Source organism: Cryptotermes secundus, unplaced genomic scaffold (assembly GCF_002891405.2).
Source record: "Cryptotermes secundus unplaced genomic scaffold, Csec_1.0 scaffold661, whole genome shotgun sequence".
NCBI classification, from domain to species: Eukaryota; Metazoa; Arthropoda; class Insecta; order Blattodea; family Kalotermitidae; genus Cryptotermes; species Cryptotermes secundus.
This window is the reverse complement of record NW_019745089.1, coordinates 99,103-118,150: the sequence shown is the minus strand read 5'-3', so window position 1 is coordinate 118,150 and position 19,048 is coordinate 99,103. Positions and strand designations below refer to the sequence as shown.

The following is a 19,048-nucleotide window of genomic DNA, read 5'->3' as shown; positions in this document are numbered from 1 at the left end:
GTGAGTGATACACACCTGATGATGGCCATTTAGGGCCGAAACATGTAGTGTGGAGGAGGAAAAAGAAGTAAAAACTACAATAAAATTGTTGCACTTAAGACGGTATTTGTCCATATATATAATGAGATTTGGCACTTGGAATGTTCGAAGTTTGTATAGGACAGGTTCTCTCAGGGCAGTGGCAGAAGAAATCTTAAAATATAGGTTAGATTTAGAGGGAGTACAGGAGGTCAGATGGGATGGAGGTGGCATCGCACCAGCAGGAGACTATACATTTTCTATGGAAAGGGGAATGAAAATCATGAATCAGGTACAGGTTTTTTCGTACATAAGAGAATAGTATCAGCAGTTAAGAGGTAGAGTTTGTTAGTGATAGGATATCATATACTCGTATAATACTAAAAGATCGCTTGTGTGATATCATTGTTATGAATGTTCACGCCCCAGAAGAAGATAAAATTGATGATATAAAGGATAGATTCTATGAAGAACTAGAACGTGTATTTGATATATTCCCGAAGTAACCTATGAAAATTTTGTTAGGAGATTTCAATAACAAAGTTGTGAGGGAAGACATTTTCAAACCAACAATTGGGAATGAGAGTTTGCATGAAAATATTAATGATAATGGAGTTGGAGTAGTAAACTTTGCCACATAAAAAATCTTACTGTCAAAAGTACAATGTTCCCACATCGTAACATCCATAAATTTACTTGAACATCTCCTGATGGGAAGACACACAACCAAATAGACCATATTTTGATAGCTAGGAGACGGCACTCAAGTATACTTGATGTCCGGTCATTCAGCGCAGCAGATTGTGATACTGACCAATACCTGGTGGTGGCAAAGGTTAGGGAAAGACTGGCAGTGAGCAAACCATGGTTCGATGAAGGATGCTCAAAGTTATTAGATCAAAGAAAGCAGACCAAATTGCAATGGTTACAGGATCCAAGCGAGTTAAATGGGGATAATCTGAACAATATAAGTCGTGAAACCAGCAGGCATTTCAGGAACAAAAAGAGGGAATATCTGAAAGACAAAACTGATGAGCTTGCAATGAACAGTAAGAACAAGAACACAAGGGACCTGTATAGAGGAATAAATGACTTTAACAGGGGTTACCAGCCTAGCAGTAACTTATTGAAGGATGAGAATGGTGACCTGCTTGCAGATTCCCACAACATTTTGAATAGGTGGAGGAACTGCTTCTCTCAGTTATTGAATGTACATAGGGTCAGTGCTGTTAGGCAGAGAGAAATCCATACAGCTGAGCGTTAATACCTGATCCTAGCCCTTTTGAGGTTGAAAGTGATATTGCAAAATTGAAACGGTATAAATCGCCAGGTAGTGATCAAATTCCGGCAGAACCTATTCAAGCAGGAGGCGAAATATTACGTTCTAAGATCCACAGTCTAATTAATTCTATTTGGCATAAGGAAGAATTGTCTAATCAGTGGAAGGAGTCTACTGTTGTACCAGTTCACAAGAAGGGTGATAAAACTGACTGTAGTAATTATAGGGGGATATCACTGCTATCAACTTAATACAAAATTTTATTCAGTATTCTTCTCTCAAGGTTAAGTCCATATACAGATGAAATTATTCATCAGTGTGTGTTTCGACGTAACAGATCAACTACAGATCAGAACTTTTGCATTCGTCAGATATTGGAGAAAAATTTGGAGTATGATGAGACAGTACATCAGCTATTCATAGACTTCAAGGAAGCCTGTGATTCAGTTAGGAGGGAAGTATTGTACAATATTCTAATAGAGTTTGGGATACCCATGAAACTAGTTAGGTTGATTAAAATGTGTTTAAATGAAACGTATAGTAAAGTCCTTTTTTTTTATTGTTCCTTGCATCCTGTTGTGTACTAGACGAATGTTAAAGTTAATCTACCGACTACACAACACGTTTTATATTTACTGCCACACTACATGTTTCGACCTCAGGAGGTCATCATCAGGTGTACGAACACAATTTCACAATCACACGCAATCACTTCCTTTCTCCACTAATTTCCATCCTGTATCCTGTTCAGATTCACGCTCAAATAATATGTATAAGTTCTTCTTATACCATATAAGTTAAAAATATATAAGTTAAAAAGCTCTTCTTATAAAATACAAGTTAAAAATACCAATGTCAAAAATTAAGATTTAAAATTCAAAATTCAGTTCCCTGTAGCCAGTTACGTTATTATCACTTGTTTAGAAAGTTCGTGAAAAATAAACTTCACTCGTCACATTGACTGCCCTTTCACTTTTTGAAGGTCTTGTCGTTCTTCGGCGTCCTCTGATGTGGGATCTGTTACGTTCCTTGTCGTGATGGCTACTATGTATAAGAAGAACTTATACATATTATTTGAGCGTGAATCTGAACAGGATACAGGATGGAAATTAGTGGAGAAAGGAAGTGATTGCGTGTGATTGTGAAATTGTGTTCGTACACCTGATGATGACCTCCTGAGGTCGAAACATGTAGTGTGGCAGTAAATATAAAACGTGTTGTGTAGTCGGTAGATTAACTTTAACATTCGTATAGTAAAGTCCGTCTGACATTTGTCTGATAATTTTCCTATCCAGAATGGTCTAAAACAAGGAGATGCTTTATCACCACTCCTTTTCAACTTTCCTTTAGAATATGCCATTAGGAAGGTCCAGGGAAACCAGGTGGGACTGAAATTAAACAGGACGCATCAGCTGTTGGTATATGCCGATGATGTGAATCTACTGGGTGATAATATAGATACCATAGAGAAAAACACAAAAACTTTAATTGACGCAAATACAGAGGTTGGTATAGAAGTAAACACAGAGAAAACTAAGTATATGTTGCTGTCTCGTCACCAAAATGCAGGGTACAATCATGACATAAAGAGAGGAAACAGATGTTTTGAAAATGTGGTACAGTTCACATATTTGGGAACGACGACAACAAATCAAAACCTGATTCAGGAGGAAATTAAGAGTAGATTAAACTCGGGTAATGCTTGCTACCGGCCGGTCACGGTAGCCGAGCGGTCTAAGGCGTGCACTGTCTTCGCTCGCTCGGAAGCCGGGATCGTGGGTTCGAATCCCACTCAGGGCATGGATGTTTAGTTTGTGTGTGTGCGTTTTTCTGTGTTTGAGTACAGGTAGAGGCCTTGTGACGAGCTGATCACCCGCCCAAGGAGTCCTACCGTATGTCTAAGATCTAGAACAACCGAAGTGAACGGAGAAGTTCATGGAGGTAGGCCTAGGCCCACTGGAGCTGAAGTGCCAAGGAAATAAAAATGCTTGCTACCATTCAGTCCAGAACATTTTGTCTTTTCGTCTGCTGTCTAAAAACATAAAAATTAGAATATACAAAACTATAATCTTGCCTGTGGTTCTGTATGGGTGTGAAACTTGGTCTCTGATATTAAGAGTGTTTGAGAAAACTGCACAATGAGGAGCTCCATAACTTGTACTCTTCTCCAAGTATAATTAGAATAATCAAGTCAAGGAGGATGAGGTGGGCAGGGCATGTAGCAGGAATGGTGGAGACGAGGAACGCGTACAGTATGGCGGTGAGAAAACCAGAAGGAAAGAGACTGCTGGGAAGACCAAGGCGTAGATGGGTGGACAATACTAAAATGGATCTTAGAGATATAGGATGGCATGGTACGGATGAGACTGATCTGGCTCAGGTAGGGACCAGTGGTTAGTTCTTGTGAACATAGTAATGAATCTTCGGGTTCCATAAAATGTTGGTAAATTCTTGAGTAGCTGCACAATTGGCGGCTCCTCCTGAAGAAGGGCTCAGCTCCTTGAGTAAGTAAGTAAGTCCGGTAAAGTTCTGTCTCCATCCACAGAGTTGAAGAATAAGCCAAGCAAGTAATAAGAAAACATACCCCTGCGTGTCACGAAATCTTATTTCTGCCTGACTCACTATTCGATACTGAAGATGGAGGCAGTACGTTCCTCCGAAACATCAGTGGATTTATGTCAGATTACACGGTGTTACAGACTAGAACATAATATTCTTTGCTGTATATTTTCATCTTCACAGTTTTACTTATAAAAGCAAAGGAAATTTTTTTTAACTAAATAACTGCAAGCATTCTACGAACTTAAAATGTAAGAAAATAAAAAGATTGAATCTGTCCAGCAGAGGCCCTACAATCCCCTGCCCAATCCACCATCACCACGGCCACTATGCAAGAACTATTTTGTACCGGCTGTAGCTGCATCCATTCGGAGGAATGCCACCCACACTTCCATTCACAAGTCAAACACACCCTAACCCATGAAATGAGCCTATTTATTTTTTAGTGAGGTTCATGAACATAATGACGTTCCCACCACTGGGGCTGATGAGTCCAGAGCCTTCTAGTAACCACCCCATTAGCAGGGATATCCCTGAGGTGAACAGACTGGGCACAAACAAATGACACGATTTCAGCTCATTTATCTTTGCACAGAAACTAGCAGCCAAGTTGCTGCCGTCTGTTCGTCATTTATCCGTACCCCATTCTCGCCCCCTCCTATTACTCTTCTTTACCGTCTCCATCACAAACATCCACAAATCACACGCTTAATTAATAACAGTTCTTTATGCAGCAAAAAGAAAACCTTGTGTGGAGGTCGTGACCGTAACCTCATATGAGCACCTACACTGTTGCGTATATTGCATTAAAATTTGCAACAGGGGAATTCCGATTTTCAACCATATTGAACCATACTGAAGCTTGGTTCATATAGAATCACGGGTCGACTTTTCTTACACATGCCATAAACCGTTACACTGATGTTGCTGAAACTCCTTATGGGAGAGCCTCATTTTCAACAACATTGATTTAAAACAGGGGCACGCGGTAGCGTAGCTGGTTGAGGCATTATGCTACAGGTTGGAAGGTCACGGGTTCAATTCCCGATGAGATCACTGGATTTTTCAATTGATCTAATCCTTCCAGCTGCACCATGGTCCTGTGGTCGACTCAGCCTCTGACAGAAATGAGTACCAGCAATTTCCCTGGGGGGTAAAGGGCGGCTGGCCGACGCGTAAGGCTGACACCCTCACCGCCATCTGTGAGCCGATTGTCTAGAATATGCGGGAGTCTCGACATCGCACACCCCTATGGGCCTCCACGGCCTTTTTTTCAATTTATAAAAAAGCCTGCTCAATATAAGATCATAAATGAATTTCTCCATATATATCATAAACTCCCAAGGATTTTACTGAAATTCAATAAGAGGGACCTGAACCAAACATTACTGGGTAATCCTAATTTTCAGCCATATTGATTCGTAACAAAACCTAGTTTCCGTATACCAAACAAAGAATTTGACAGATATTACTGAAATTCTATATGGAAGATTTCCACAAAAAGTTCTATAGATGATCACCCTTTTCAGACATACTGATCCATATTAGAGTCTGGTGTTTTGAAAACGTTGTTAACCCTTTAAAGACTGGATTTCTTCTGAACATTATATGAAAATTCAGTTTGTACCTCACAGGGAAAACATCACTCCTCCGCTACAAAGCCCAACCGGCTAAGGCCGTTTAACGAACAGTAACCATTGTGCTTCGAGCGGTCTAAAGCATGCACTGTCTTCGCTCTCTCGGAAGACGGGATCGTGGGTTCGAAACCCACTCAGGACATGGATGTTTGTGTGTGTTTTTCTGTGTTTGTCTACAGGTAGAGGCCTTGCGACGAGCTGATCACCCGCCCAAGGAGTCCTACCGAATGTGCAAGATCTAGAAAACCCGAAGTGAACGGAGCAGTTCATGGAGGTAGGCCTAGGTACACTGGGGCTGTAGTGCCAAGGAAAAAAAACCATTGCGCTTTAAATGGTTAAACGGACTGTCACACATGTATCGCAAACTCTTTCGCAGATATTGTTGAAATTCAGTATGTGGTGGTTTCACTAACTTGCATTTCATTGTCACTATTTTCAAATAATCGTCAAGGAATAGCCTTCGTCATTTTGTATTCCACATTACAGCACACTGCATAATGAGGAGCTTCGTAACTTGTACTCTTCACCAAATACTATAATTAGAATGATCAAGTCAAGGAAGATGAGATCGGCAGGGCATGTAGCACACATGGGGGAGAAGCAGAACACATATAAGGTTCTGGTGGGGAAACCCAGAAGGAAAGAGCCCGCTAGGAAGACCTGGACGTACATGGGAAGATAATATTTTAACTGATCTTAAAGAAATATGATGGGGTGGTATCTGGCTTAGGATAGAGAGCAGTGGACGGCTCTTGTCAACACGGTACTGAAGTGCCTGGTTCCATAAAATGTTGGTAAATTCTTAGGTAGGTGAGCAAATGGTGGCTTTTCAAGGACACATCCATGGAGTTAGTTAACATTACGGAACCGACGCACTCCAGTCTCTCTACATTATTAATGTTCTTGGAATCGTGTACCTGTTGACGGCACATGGGTGTATCATTTCGGTTTGATTGGCACGCATGGGCGTGTCCTCACTGATATGAGCGTTCTGTCGGAGACAAGAACTACATGGTTGCGTGCCAATGGGAATACATTCCATTTACTTCATAAACTATTTAGATTAACGCCCATTTATGAACTAGGAGAAAATCTTTAACGCCCTCTTCATTGCTTACATCTCACAATTCAGGGATGGTAAACGTGAGGTTATCTATGTCCTCAATTAAGTGCCAGCGTGAAAACAGGTGACAAGGACACTTTGACCCTGAAGATGGAGACATGTTCCTCTGAAAGGTCGGTTAAATTTAAACTAACTACAAGGTGTCAGAGGGTTGGACGGTCCGGGTTCGATTCCTGGCAGTGAAAGAATTTTCTGTTATTCATAACATCCAAACACTCTGGGGCCCATCGGAAGGATACTGGAGGTTCTCTCCCCGAGAATAAAGCGGCAGATACGTGAAGCTGACCAGTCTAGTGATGGAGCTATACATCCCCCCCCCGTATGTCTTCACGGCACAGTGTTCAACTAATTAGGAAAAGGGACAAATGCGCCTTCTACACGGTATTATATCCCAGAAGACAGAAGTCCCCACAAACTCTGGTGTCAGAACCTCAAATCCTACACATCGTCCCTTCTTACCTACAGTAGTCACAGGGACAAAAAGAAGCGAAGAGGGTTGTGGAGCGGTAATGTCCCTGACGATTAATCCCTTAGATGTCAGACTTGTTCTAAACACAAAATAGTGTTCCTTGGCTTCACAACAATATACAGGATTGATCCCTTAGATGTCAGACTTGTTCTACACACAAAATAGTGTTCCTTGGCTGCACAGCAATATACAGGATTGATCCCTTAGCTGTCAGACTTCTTCTACACACAAAATAGTGTTCCTTGGCTTCACAACAATATACAGGATTGATCCCTTAGATGTCAGACTTGTTCTACACACAAAATAGTGTTCCTTGGCTGCACAGCAATATACAGGATTGATCCCTTAGCTGTCAGACTTGTTCTACACACAAAATAGTGTTCCTTGGCTTCACAGCAATATACAGGACACAACAACTCACCGTGCCGAAGGCGCCTTCTGCCAGTTTGGACAGCATGCGGAGCCTGTGTCGGGGAAATTCCGGCACGGCAGTTTGCTCCAGTCGCCGCTTGAGGGCACTGAGCACCTCCTGCTGGCTGGGCGACTGAAACACAAGGCAAACACAAAAATTATAGCAATAAAAACACTGCTCGATAAATGTTCCGGAAATAGGTTAGTAACCTTGTACACATCTGTAGGCGTTTTAAGGTCATAAAGAAATGCTACGAATATGTGGGTTGTGTAGGTCAATTTATGTTGCTGTAAGTGCCTAAACTACATGGTGTCGAATGGTAGGATAATATTGCCACGTGTATACCCATTGCTAGGCAATGACTCGGTAAACAAACTCCCGTGAAGCGTACGCATGAAACAGTATGACGTACATTGCTAGGTAACGGACCGGTAAAGACGCCTCCTTAACAATAAAGGCTGTATTTTCTCTGTTGCCCATGCCGAGGTGTTATAAAAAGACGCAGAAGACGGGATGAAGTAATAAAGAACAGGAGTAATCGAGTAGCTGAGTGGGAAGTGAAGGGTCGAGCTTCAAGACGCCAACCTGCCGGGATATGAGCTTTGGAGCAGAGGAATTAAACTGAGTCGAGTTTTCGGAATTGGCAGTTGCAGAATAACGGCAAGAAAGGAAATTAGGCGTTACGTAGATTTCATGCGTGATCTTGTTATAAATCCGTTGCCAGAATTCGGCTAGTAAAGATTTGGAACCCTAGTGCGCGTGCAACGGTGAACTGGAAAGTGTGCAGAATAGCGGTAGCTCTCTATTACCTGTAGTCCCGAGTTTTGAACGTATAAGGGTCGTAAAGTTAGTCATCCAATTCAAAACCCCGTCTATAATGACCCAAACACGTGAAAATTTAATGTCACATATATGGAGTGCGACTATAAACGGGTTTAAATCGATGACCAGATTTATTGCACACTTTGATACAGCGCGTGACTACACTTTACAGTTCACGGTTACACATACACTCTAGTGTATACAGTCGCGTCTTCACTGCCGTTGCTTGGTAGCGGCTCTCGATAGCAGACATTTCCCACTCTCTGAGTTCCCGAACTGTCCCCTCGTCTCACCTACCAGCTTCTGACAGCAACAGCTCACAACGGCTGAAAAGCATCAGTTCTCTAACTCATTCACTCACTCACTCTCTCACGAACAAATTCCTCACTAACTCTAGCTCCTAAATTGTCCTGCTTAAATCTCGGCAAGGATCGAGCAGAAAAAAACGCTTCCAGTTATTGTTGTATCCTCTTGTTGCCGTGGGATTGTTGCGTTCGTATTTGTTGCGGGCCGTTATCTAGCAACGGCTGTTGTATAGTTGCTCTTTTCACGGTCGTTGCCTAGTAACAGGTCTACATGCCACAACATAAATGGCGGATTGGAAAAAATTGGGAAGGATTCGGCTCTTGCCCAATCGAGGCACAATCCCAGCACTTGCTTGGAAGGACTGAGGATAACCGCGAAAGACCTTAGGATTGTCTTCCTACAGGCCGAAATTTCTCCGAAACGTCTTTTGATTTCCAGCAAACTATACGGCGATAAATTCGAGAAACCACAGACACTTGTCGAAAATGCTGATTGAGAGAAAGAGAGACAGGTGTAGATGGGGTGATATTAACCTTTTAGAGCACTGTGCTTCTGTGTGTGTATAACTTTGCATTCTTCCTACAGAGTATATTAGCGTGTTTCGTGTGGTTCTAGCAGTAGACAGTGACTGTGCCCTTAAACGACATAACTGATTGATCTTTTAGAGAAGACGTAATGTGTTTCCTGTGAGGTACGGACTGAATTTGTATGTATTGTTTAGAAATAAAATCAGCCTTTTAAGAGTTACAAAGAAAATATTAAAGGCTTGTTATGTAGAAATATGGATTTGATATATCTGGCTTAGGATAAGGGGCTACAATTTGTAGGTCTACTGAACATAGTAATGAAACTTCTGGTTTCATACAAGGCGGGAAATTTCTAGATTATGAAGAACGAGAGCTGCGTACAGATATTTAAGGACAGAAGGAAAAAATAATGTCAAAGCTGAGTTAAAAATTATTCTTTAATTCTTTACTCTCATCTCCTGATATCATGGGCGTCACCAGGAATTTTTTATGGGGTTAGTTTTTCATCAGATGGCAGCTCAAGATGAACAGACAACCATTTTCTTAAAAACTTACATTTAAGGCTATTTTCACTGGTGACCCCAGAGTGTTCAGAATAAAATGATATATACTTAAAAAAGTAATTGTCATTGTTAATATTTGGTATATTCGCAGCCTTTTTTAAATTTTTAATTGTATTGACAAATGTCGGGGAGGGTGGAGATGCATGGTTTGCCACCCCACATGGCGGAGTCCATGCTTAAAAATGGAAACAGAACAAATTACCAAAACGTTGTTTTCTATTAAAAATAGAACAATGAAGAAATTGAAAACAAATAGCTTTATACAAGACTTTACACTGGCAATTATACTAACAAAACACTTTAGTAAAGATCGTTACACTGGATGGTTGCCTTGTTCTTTAACAATTAATTGTTAAATAACTTAAACTTAAAACGGACGGCATCCATGTTGAAGTGTACATTTGTTGGAACTTGGAATTTGTCATTCCTTCTCTAAATTGCGTAATATATAACTGACATATATACAACACAAAGGGAACTGCTCTGTTATTAGAGCACTGCAAGTGAAATAACCTTGGTTCATGTCATTGCAAAGAGTAATTACGTGCAAATTTATGCCACGCACAGACATTTAATTACATGCGTCAACCTCTCATCTTGCTTCAATAACACGATTCTCTAATAACTCATCTCTGTTATTAATTTCCAGCTTCCCCTTTCTCCAAAGCCCTTACACTTGTTATATTATCCACAAACTGTCTTGTTCAATTGCACTACAAAAGTTTCGTAATGTTTCCAGCCCGTGTGCTTTGAAGATAGATGAATACAAAACATAGAACAGTCATACTTCGATAAGCCTAACGTTTAGTACAAAAGTTGTAATGTGTATAATTACTTGTATAATGGGTATTTCTATTTGTAAATTTATTTTCACATGAACACACGCCTGATTTTGATTTATGTTAGAGAGGTTCTCGGGATGATTTTCTTGAACATTTTCTATCACGACATTTTCGTGGCTTTACTTCGTCCCTCGAGGAAAATTCCGGAAAAAATACCTCTAATTAGGTCACGACATTTTCCTTACCATGTTCTTTTTTTTTTCAATTGACCTAATCCTTCCGTGATTTGGTAGGTAAAGTTGAGAAGATAGCAAGAAAACCATGGGTTACACAGGAGATGATAAGTAAAATGGAGGAGCGAAGGAAATGGAAGAATGTCAACAATGAAGAAGGCAGGAGGAAATACAGGAGACTGAGGAATGAATTGAAAAGAGCCACGGACAGGGCCAAAAAGGAATATCTTGAGAAGATATGTAATGAGATTATGGAATTTCAAAGAACAGGCCGTTATGATTTGATGTACATGAAGACAAAAGAACTAGGATGGAAAGAGAATCATGGGATTCAAAATGTTGGCATCGAAGACTCCCAGGGGAATAGAATAGTAGATCAGAGGCAAGTGCTGAAAATTTGGGAAAATTATATTTCAGAACTATATGATCGACCTAATNAAGATAGATGGGCGGATAGAAGTGACAAGAAGACGAGGAAGAAGACGTAAGAAGATGCTGGATGACCTTGGGGACAGAAGAGGATACTGTCATTTGAAGGAGAAAGCTCTAGATCGCATTAAGTGGAGGAATTGTTTTGAAAGAGACTGTGGACCTGTCGTCTTGACAGATTACTGATGATGATGATGATGATAATCCTTCCAGCCGCACTATGGCCCTGAGGTTGGCTCTGCCTCTAACAGAAATGAGTACCAGGAATCTTCCTGGGGGGTAAAAGGTAGCCCGTGCGTAAGGCTGACAACCTCACCGCCATCTGTGAGCCGACTGTCTAGAGAAAATGTGGGAGCCTCGATATCTCACAACCCTAAAGGACTTAATGGCCTGTTACAGGGATAGCTTTACATTTTTTTACCTCTATTTCTGTCTACAATATTTAACATCATAGATAATGTAGGATATGAGGTTCTCAAAGCAGTGGTTATGAAAAGTTTTATCTGTCGGTATATAATGCCACGTAGTCAGTTGAAAGTCAACCTACGTTTCGAAGGAACATGTATCCATCTCCACGGTGGAAGAATAATACAAGCCAGAAATCAATATGAAGTCGGGAACAAACAGCTGCTTGCTACCTGCATCATTCTGGTTTCTTGCTTGACTTATTCTTCGCCCCTGAAGATGGAAGCGATATGTTCTTTCGAAACGTCGGATGACGTTTCAACGGGCTACATGACGCTACATCCCACAGGACAAAATTCATAATCCTACACAAAAATTATCTCGTGTTATGTCTCGTTGATATAATTACACGGCGTTACATCACAGAACTCTTCATAATCACCACTGTGAGAACTTCAAATCCTGCACGTTACCGAATGTCTGAAAAACCATCACCGTTTGTGGGAATGATGGGGCAACGCTTAATGACGACAAGCTGTAACAATGACGCAATATGGTTTTCATTCCCTCAGATGATTAAAGATTAATCTTATATAATCATCCCTTTATGATTTTCTGGGCCCTCAACCCATCTGATGTGTGTACAGCTTTTTAGCTATGTTCGTAGGGGCGTGAAAAGATGAAAAATATACGCTTAGTGTTTCATTTATACGCAGAAACACACATACAATAAACTTCAATATCATACATTTCCTGTCTCCCCTATTTCCTTCTGCGAAATTAATTAGTCACGCTCTTTATGGTTCCTACAGTAGTCTTCCATCCCCCCCCGCATACTGCGAATGGGCCCGCCATTTTCCCGCTCAACCATCCTATAAATAATCATTCCAACAACGGCGGAGGAGTCGGTCTTGAGCGCCGGACTTCTCTCGGCTGTTACTTTTCGTCTTCATTATGATGGTTGTGTTATTCATTAATAATACCGGGAGAGAAATTAATTGTACTGCCTTAATGAATATCACTAAGACAATTCATATGTTTATGTTAAAGCTGGTTCAAATGGAAACTAACTAGGGTCATGCAATTACGGCTACCCTCCACAAACTTGACGGGGAGACCACCTGATGAGATGGTAGAGATGTAATCCGCCTACATGGCCTTTAGTCTACAGGTGACATCAATCTTCAATACGCTTAACGATACAGAACATTCGATAAGTTGTTTACTTTGAATTGCAGATGAAAGCGTCACACAGATTTATGGGTAAGACAAAAAGAGTACAAGTTCTGCACCCGGGATAAGGCTGATTTCTCAATACCACGATATAACCCAAGTACCTATGTTTTAAGCAGGGAATAGCCGCTAATAGAATTATTCATACGAATAGCCTCTTTAAGGATTAATTTTCTTCTAAATCACATGTAAAAATTCAGTCCGTACTTCACAGGAGACACGTTACGTCTCCGCTGCAAAGCTCACCCAGCTGATGCTGTTTAGGGAAACAGTCACTGTTAATGTGTGAACCATAGGGAACAGTCAGGTACACTGTGCGGGCAGAATGCAGAGTTTTATTATGTTAAAGCAGCTGTTACCTATACAACCACTGGGTTTTACTGGATCAACAAAAACTGCTAATGAGGATTCGAACGTTAACTAAACCCTCTTCCCATGACTACACTACGTGCTGGTAAGAAGAGTGCGCAAATGTCATTATATTTCTGCGTGTTCTCTACTAGGCCGTAGTATGCAAAGGACAAAAAAATTATATTTTTAGGGAAGTCAGTTGCTGGGCTATGCTGATGATGTGGATCTACTGGGAGATAACACAGATACCATTAAAAAAAACACAGAAACGGTAATTGATGCTAGTAAGGATGTTGGTCTAGAAGTATATGCAGAGAAAACGACGAGTAACTACACATCACCAGAATGCAGGACAAAATCATGATATGGAAGTAGCCAACAGATTCTTCGAAAATGTGACACAGATACAATATTTGTGATTCGCAGTAACATATCAAAATTTGATTCAGGAAATAACTGAGAGGTAACTGAATTCGGGTAATGCTCGCTACCATTCAGTCCAGAACCTTTTATCTTCTTGTCTGCTTACTACATTATATTTAAGCATCTTGTTACATTCCACACTTCTATATGTACAATATAAACTCCGTCGTAAATGTAACACTTTATTGTATTTCTTGTCCCCCTTCTTTCACACTACATGTTTCGACCGCAACCGGCCATCATCACGTGTATTTCACTTCACGTAGCTGTCATACTGCACTCAATATTAATATTTAAACTCCAGATTTCCAATTGTTCATTGCTCTGTTGTCAATCGGCACCCGATATTCCAGAACTTGCCTTGTCGATTTGGTTTAAAATTTTAAACCAATCGAAGTGTGAATATTAATAAAGATTTTAAATATAAAAATCGACAAGGCAAGTTCTGGAATATCGGGTGCCGATCGACAACAGAGCAATGAACAATTGGAAATCTGGAGTTTAAATGTTAATATTGAGTGCAGTGTGACAGCTACGTGAAGTAAAATACACCTGATGATGGCCGGTTGCGGTCGAAACATGTAGTGTCAAAGAAGGAAGCAAGAAATACAATAAAGTGTTACATTTACGACTGAGTTTACATTATACATATAGAAATTCTTGTCTGCTGCCTAAAAATTATACAAATTAGAATACACTAAAGTATTATTTTGCCTGTGGTTCTATATGGTTGTGAAACTTGGTCTCTGACATTAAAGGAGGAACAGAGACTGAGGGTGTTCGAGAACAGGGTGCTGAGGAGAATACTTGGACCGAAGAGAGATTAAGTGATAGGAGGCTGGAAAACTGCATAATGAGGAGCTTCATAACTTGTACTCTTCACCAAGTATAACTAGAATGACCAAGTCATGAAGAATGAGATGGGCAGAGCATTTAGCATGAATGGGGGGAAGCTGAATGCATATAGGGTTTTGGTGGGAACGCCAGAATGAAAGAGACCAACAGAAATACCAAGATGTAGGTGGGTGGATAATATCAAAAAGTCTATGGAGGGCCATGGAAAACCATGAAATTCATTACAAATTGTTTGCATAAAATGAATCATACAACCGTTATCTTATTAATGAATAAAAGTAGTAAATATGAGAAATATATGATTTCTGTGTTAAAGCAGACTTACTTTCTTGCCTTTTGAATCTTCTGACTTGCTTCCCTTGGAGCTAGAACCCTTAGAGAAAACACTGTCCTTGTCACTGGGAGCGCTAGCAACCATAGGCAGAGGAAGTGTGTTTTCTGGGCTCAGTAGAGGTATCGTGCCCATTTCCGGTACGGCGTAGTCATATGATGCATCTGTAGATCAAAAAAATAAATAAGATATTGCAACATTCGAAAAATGTTGGGCTAACTCCTCGTCAGAAGCCATTTCTCAAACCTCGATCTAGACTGATGACTGACCATCCTGAAAAGAAAATTTGATACGAAAGAGCCCTGCTTTCTCCGAAGCACTACAACGGAAATCCGGGTGACTATCCGTCAGGATTTCTCTTGTATAAAATTAATTTTCAACACCTTTTCTGTTCAGTAATGTATTAGGTACAGAATTTTTGCCCGGGTTCATAAGCTCTATTTCCAACCACAAAGGGTTTGTTGGAATTACGTTTTAAATTGATGTCATACTTTAAATCCGGTCTAGAAAACCGAGATTAACGGCCTTGGGGATCCGGTGCGCTGACCACGCGACATCCTCTATACTCAAAATTTTGTACTAACTTCGCCGATAAGCGGCGGTCGCTCAGTCGGTAGAGTTCGCTTGAGGACTACAGGCCAAAGAGATTTTTTTCATAATTAGAAGTAGTTACCAAACCAATCGTGAATGCGACAAAGTTCTAATATTGGTGAGCGAAAGCAGACTCCATTTCCTATAGGAACGAGGGTGAGTCGTCGCTGGTTAGTGACGTAGCCTGTGACGTCATCGTTTAAAAGTTACAATGTTTTCAATGTACTTCGGCATTCGTGCCCCGATGATAAATTGAAACAAGACTTCTCTTCAGTAAGGCTGTCTACATAAAGCATGATGTAACCTGGTTCTTAACGTAGATGGACTTCAACAAATCTTAATTATATTCCTCATTAAATTAAGGTCAGATCAAATTCGTGGAATGCTTGCTACCATTCAGATCAGTAACCTTTGCATGTCCGTGACTAATTAAAAATATCTTCTTACTTTTCTACCTTTCGTATTAGGTCCTCTGATCGGTTCCAATCAGAATTAATCTTCAACTTGAGATCTTATAGGCAGCGATAGGGCTCCTTGGAAGGGGGATCAGACCTGTCGCAAGACTACTACCTACACAGCACAACACAGAAGAAACGCGGACAGACATCCATACCTGGAGTGGGATTCGAACCCACGACCCCAGTGTTCGAGAAGGCGAAGACATTTCATGCCTCAAATCGTGCGGCCACTGTGATCAGTAGTAAAAACGTAAAGCTTAAAAAATAAAAAATAATTATAATTTTAACTTATTTTTATGGGTTTTAAACTTTGTCTATCATCCTAGGGGGGCGAGCGGTAGCGTAGTTGGTTGAGGCACTATGCTACAATTCGGAAGGTCGCGGGTTCAAGTACCGATGAGGTCACTGGATTTCTCTTACTATCATCCTAGGGGAAGAACAGATTGGGAATTGAACATATTAATATTAATGTTATCTGCGTGAAAAGTAAGCCTTGATATGAAAACACGCAGACATATGTTATGTTGATGATGACCCCAAAGCCTACCAGTACACATGAGGTAATATGAAACTGATTTTATTACAGACGCTTGAAACCCGATAACAATTAAGAAAGTTAAATTTGATGACACCACAAAAATAAAAGAGCGCCAGTCTTCGATATGCAGTCTGTCTTCTACACGACCCTACAGCGAAACGTTGTGTTTTGGGCCGACTCGGCCGGAGCGGCGTTCGGCTCTCCCTTCCGAGTCGCCGCTTGCAAAGGACCACAATGGCTGGATCAGGGTTTTCTCTGAATTTCTTCCGTTTCTCCCCGCTTCACAGCACTCCCTGCGTTGATAAGTAGCACTGGTCACACGGAGCATTACCACATTCTAGGGTTATCTCAAACCCGGGTTTTTGTAGACTAAGGAAGTGTTTCACTATATTACCCTATAAAGTTTGGTGGCTGGGATAAATGTGGTTAATTCAAATAAGCAACCCTTTCGTAACATGAATTACAGACGGCAACTTGACAATTTCGTTAAGTTCTAACGAAGATGAGCCGGGATTGGGTAGTCCGTATAGCGACTATGGGCTGGACGACTTAGGAGTCAGAGTTCGAGTCCTTGTGGGGGCAAAATTTTTTTGTATTCCAAATTGTCTAGACCGGCTCTGGGGTCCGCCCAACCTCTTATCAAATGGGTACCGGGGGCTCTATCCCCGGGTGTAGAGAGGAAGGAGTGTGAAACTGACCACTCACATCCTACTAGTGCTGTGGCCAAGAAAATGTGGAGCAATACATCCACTCCTCCATACGCCTTCATGGGGTAGTGATTAATTCGTTGAGCACAGGGACAGCTTTACCTTTACCTGTACAATAACTCTGCTGATACGAGAACAAGATAACTCGGCATATATTGCATTACAAATGCGATGCAATTAAACTGTTGCGGTCCAATTTCTCTAGATAGAATTAATGACGTCTGAGAGGAGAATGATGCGAGATAAAGAGGATTGAAAGAGAGAAAAAGACGTAGATTTATTGTGGTCGTCGTCGTAGTCTCTTTATAAAAACTTGTTTGGTCAAACCGTGAGCAACAGCTGTTCCCACCCTTGAACACTATACCTTCCCAACGAAACGTACCATCACATCCGTATAAATCATGGTATGTTATTACTTTTGCTGTCTAAAATTAGATTCACGACTGTCCTGATCATATCACCGTCCTCTGTGACACCCACTGAAAGAGCTTCTTTTCTTAGTCATGCAGAAGGATCGGCGTAAATAACTTCACGCCAATTTAAGTGACTTGTCAAAATACTTCATGCTGTAACAGAGAATGAAGAGTTTTATCACCAAATTCTTTCCTCTAAAGAGCGCTTAAGAATAATTTCGTGTCTATATACATTCCAGTAGATTTGATTTGGCTCAAATTTCCGTTCCTTTCTTCGTGCAACGAATCTTATAGCCCCCAACGTAACGACACATACTGACTGTTAAACTCGGACGTTTCAGGAATATAAAGTTTTGCTTACTTATCTACTTATGGAGCTGAGCACTTCTTGAGGAGAAGCCAAATTTGCAGCTATTCAAGAATTTTCCAGCATTTTATGGAACCCGAAGGTTCATTGCCGTGTTCACAAGAACCCTCCACTGGTCCCTATCCTGAGCCAGTTCAATCAAATCCATACCATCCCATCCTTTGTCTTTAATATCCATTTTAATATTGTCCACCAATCTACGCCGTGGTCTTCCCAGTGGTCTCCTTCTTCCTGGCTTTCCCACCAATATCCTATATATGCATTCATCTCTCCCATTCGTGCTACATGCCCTGTCCACCTCATCCTCCTTGACTTGGTCATTCTAATTATACCTAGAGAAGTTTTAAACGTTAAAACTGTATTTTACTTGACGTTTACATACACCAGGACTATATACCGAGACAGCACTTTGGTAATAAACCCAGCCAAAGTGGGCCGATTTTTGGGAGGCCAGGCTCTGCCTGTCACAAGCCAGGACAAAATGGGGAGTGATAGAGGAGTAACACCTCTTTAAAAAAAATCCTGGGTTCAGCTGGCTCGGTAGATAGTACCTTGTGAGGGCCCCTAGCCAGGGTTAGGCGAAGATTGTATAAAGGCACCCCACTCTCTCTGGGGGATAATGAAGAGGGAGACCACTGCCTTGTGGGAAAGGGAGATCTTCGAAAGCTAAGGGAGATAACCCCAACAGAAAAATCAGGCTGCCTGGAAGCTTAGATGGCAGCCCCATCACCAAGATCGGGTGCTATAGACTGATGATCTACACACCTTAGATTATTATTATCATCAAAGAAACTGAAGTGAAGTTACGTCCAGATAAATTTTTGAGAGCCATTGGCATGAAACGGAGGACGAGAACTGGCCTGTGGAACATAGGGACTCTGTAGAAGAGAAAATATGTGAAAAAGTAGAGACCTGGAGAGAGGTGAAAATGTTGACAAACGAAAGAACAAAATGGAGAAATTTCGCATCAGCCCTATGCTCCTAAAGGAGCAACAGATGACGATGATGATGATGACATTGTTAATACCTCCTAGATCACCCAGTATTGTTACCCAGAAAATAATTATTTAAATTTAAATCTGGATCTCATACAAGGTAAGTTTCCAGGTTATCATGGCGGTATGCACCGAAACTGTTGTCTTCCGTGGTGTGGGTTCTGCCTTGTAGGTGGATACCAAAGACTTAAAAGAGTATCCTGCATCCGTCTTCAGGATGGA

At 41.0% G+C, this 19,048-nt stretch overlaps 1 protein-coding gene across 1 annotated transcript in view; it reads right to left on the bottom strand.

The window, feature by feature from the left end:
- The window catches only part of LOC111874944 (discoidin domain-containing receptor 2), a gene marked incomplete at its 5' end in the record, with an annotated part of 144,583 nt that overhangs the window by 31,747 nt on the left and 93,788 nt on the right, over positions 1–19,048 (bottom strand). The window contains 2 exon segments of the mRNA XM_023870829.2: positions 7,507–7,629; positions 14,752–14,921. Of these exon segments, the coding sequence (XP_023726597.2) occupies positions 7,507–7,629; positions 14,752–14,921 (293 nt within the window).